This window comes from Neltuma alba, unplaced genomic scaffold (assembly GCF_004799145.2).
Source record: "Neltuma alba isolate B1F8T4 unplaced genomic scaffold, ASM479914v2 tig00011447_pilon, whole genome shotgun sequence".
NCBI classification, from domain to species: Eukaryota; Viridiplantae; Streptophyta; class Magnoliopsida; order Fabales; family Fabaceae; genus Neltuma; species Neltuma alba.
In genome coordinates, this window is record NW_021636127.1 from 468,948 (window position 1) to 472,100 (window position 3,153).

General features: G+C 39.9%; 1 protein-coding gene across 1 annotated transcript; it reads left to right on the plus strand.

Moving 5' to 3' along the window:
* Nucleotides 1-2,086: 2,086 nt before the first annotated feature.
* Nucleotides 2,087-2,544, plus strand: LOC114713698 (uncharacterized). The gene is made up of 2 exons (XM_028898369.1): nucleotides 2,087-2,277; nucleotides 2,355-2,544. The coding sequence occupies exons 1-2, from the start codon at nucleotides 2,150-2,152 to the stop codon at nucleotides 2,542-2,544; spliced, it is 318 nt and encodes a 105-aa protein (XP_028754202.1). The 5' UTR covers nucleotides 2,087-2,149.
* The last annotated feature ends 609 nt before the right edge of the window (nucleotides 2,545-3,153 follow it).

Sequence of the window (3,153 nt, forward strand, 5' to 3'; positions counted from 1 at the left end):
CATGTATGTCAGGCATGATCACAACGACGGAATATGGATTTCAAAGAGGGGGAAAGTGTTTCGTAAGAAGATCAAAATAATTCAAACCAAGAAGAACATGCAAAAACATAAGAGTAGAAAAAGAAAAAGATCTTCTTAAACATGCATGTAAATTCTCTCATTATTTTCTTTGATTCTTTTATTTGTTTTAATTTTGTTCAAATAAATTTCGTCATTAATGACTTTATTTTCATTTAATGGATTCTGATTCATTTTGTTTACTTCAATTTCATTGCAGATGGCAGACGATAGCGGATCTAGCATTGATAACCCATCTCAGCCGAGAGATGCCTCTGAGCAGAAGAGACAGTTGCAAGAGGAGGCAACACGCATACAGAGGGGCCTTTGTGTCATGCAAGAGGTCGTGAAAGCTCGAACAGAAGGAAAGAAATTTGTCGTACAGTGGAATAAGAAAGGACAAGCTGTACGGTCAAATAAATTTATCAGCTATATTGGGGCAGTGGCACGAAGCACCGTGCCCATTACAGCGCAGCACTGGAGGAGGGTTGATCGTTCAGTGCGAGACACTATTTGGACAATGTATCGGTAATATATTATAACTCAAATTTCGTTTTCTTACAAGCTGCGTGACACTAATGTGTTGTTTTATATGTTTTGCAGTCTGCATTTGATATAGATGAGAGCAGGAAGAGGTTTGTGGAGGGGAAGGCTGGGAGGGCACTACGCTCTTTTCGATATTTTGTCACACACAAGTACTTGAAGGATCCTTCCACAGCCGACGAGTCCCAGGTTCCTAGCTTGATACGGGACTTGGTCAAACCAGAGGATTGGGCTGCTTTTGTGACGTCACGTCGTGATAGGCAATTTCAAGTAATAATCCTCGCTCTTTTTGATATTAAATAGTCCATTTTGTTTAATCTATATATTGTTTAATTGTGAATCTACTTTGTTTTTGCAGGAATTAAGTTCCCAAAATAAGGAAAGAGTAAAGAAGAATGAGTATCCCTACCGAAAGGGCCGCTTGGGTTATGCGGGCCTTGAGCAAGAGGTGACTCATCAGATGTCACTGTATCAGTCAGATGGTGGGCACTGGCCAGGCAAAATAAAGATGGCCAAATTGATAATCCTCGCGTTAAGGAGGTCGTGGACAGGATGGTGAGTATTATTCTAAATTAAATAATCTTCACGTTATTGTCAAATATCTTTAAGTATGAATAACTATATCAATGTTTGTTGCACAGGAGAGTTTGTCCCAGGAAGTTTCGCAGGGGGCATATTCTGCAGATGACCAGGATATATTGAGGAGGGCATTGGGGACTCCTAACCATCCTGGTCTTCTTAGGGGCGTCGGTTATGGAGTCACCAAGAGAGATTACTTTGGGTACCGACAAAAGCCCTCTTCATCGTGCACGCCTTCCTCTACTGAGTTCATGGAGCTGAAGGAAGAAACACGCTGGTTAAAGGAGCAAGTTAAAGCACAAGCGCTCCTAATCGAGCAGTTGATCAAGAATCAAGCACCACAGCCGGCTCCAAATCTCAGCCCAAGTGGCAAAGACAGCTGCACATTCCCCTTGCTACCTGAGGTATAATACTTATGTTTATATAATTACATTCAATAATTTATATATCTAGCTAACTTGTCTCTCATGTTAAACAAATCAGGGTGAAGCGGACGTTCAGTGTATGGCGGATAGCCCTAAACATCACACTGTTGCAACGGGCCGCATGTTCAATTTACCGGGGGAGAGTATAATTCATAATGTTCCTCTCCCTGCTGATCATGTGAGGGTGCAGTTGAACACTGCTATTGATGCGAATTATGCCCTCCCGATACCCACCCCAGATACAGAGACAGTGGCTCAAGCAGTGGGTAGCTTTGTCGCTTGGCCTGGCCGTCTTCTTACATTAGGACATCCTTCAAAGGTATATATGTATAGGTCTACAAATTCAGCTGATTTAAAATAAACTCTATTTTAATTACTAACAGTCTGTTTGTCAGTCTAAGGGGAAGAAGAGCCTATTGGGTGATCACTCATTATCATCACCACAGAAGCAACCCTCTGAGCCCGTTCAAGTAGTATCATCAAGATTCCGAATATGTCTTGAGGAATATGCAATTGGGGCCAGATTAGAACATGGCGAGGATTTCATGATTCCCCTAGAGTTTGAGCCAGAGGTATACGGTCGACCCTCGTCAGATTATGTCATAAATGAAGTATTGAAAGAGATTCTGACGCATGGAATGGCCAGCACAAATGCCTGTAACTTTTATACCAGGTATTTGTTAAAACCTTAACTAAATACTTTAAGTACTTGAACATTTATTCTATTGATATCTTCGTTTGTTGATTTAGATATCTTTTCAAGAACTTCATAGCCCCTGGTGGCCTTGATGAAAAGTTCAAGATTATCAGCCCCCACACTTTTGCTGGCCACGGACCTAATATGAAGAAAGACTTATCCAGAGACTTGTTGGATATCTTCATTTCTAGGGCAACACCGGGGGCTCAGACTTTGTTTTTGGCGCCTTATTGTCAAGGGTAAACTTTCCTAAATTTTTTCATTTTCAAAATAATTTGTAATAGTTCTAATTGTCTTTCTTATACTTAGGGGACACTGGATGCTAATTGTGGTCAATCCCACAAAGCCAAGGATTTAGTATCTTGATTCTCTTCATGGGGATCCAACCAATCGACCATTTATGGTTTCATTGTTCAACAAGTAATATTTATCTCTATTATTTAAATTTAATTTAATTTCTTGCTTCAATCAAATTTTTGACAATCATTAATATTCAATTTTATTGTCTTCTCAGGGCTTTGTGGCTATACCGCACAAATCAGGCCTTACCCTGCCCCCCGGTAAAAAACGGCCAATTTGACGATACCTTCCCGTGGAAGAAAGTGAAGGTATTCACTACCATTATTTACTATTCTACTAAATATGGTTTATTTATATGATTGACTAATATTATTTCCTTTTCCATTCTTTACAGTGCCCACGTCAGCCCAACAAGAGCTCCCATTGTGGATATTGCGTGATGAAATTTATGAAGGAGATAATTCTGCACAATGCTGACACAATTCCCACGCAGGTAATATGCATTTGTTAAGGTTCAATTTATATATTTAAGAATTATTGTACTTACTATAG

What these genes read in the sequence shown, in the direction of transcription:
- LOC114713698 (XM_028898369.1), top strand. Translation starts at nt 2,150, where the DNA reads ATGATTCCCCTAGAGTTTGAGCCAGAGGTATACGGTCGACCCTCGTCA. An exon ending in GCCTGTAACTTTTATACCAG is followed by an intron (nt 2,278 to 2,354) that starts GTATTTGTTAAA and finishes TTGTTGATTTAG; the next exon opens with ATATCTTTTCAAGAACTTCA.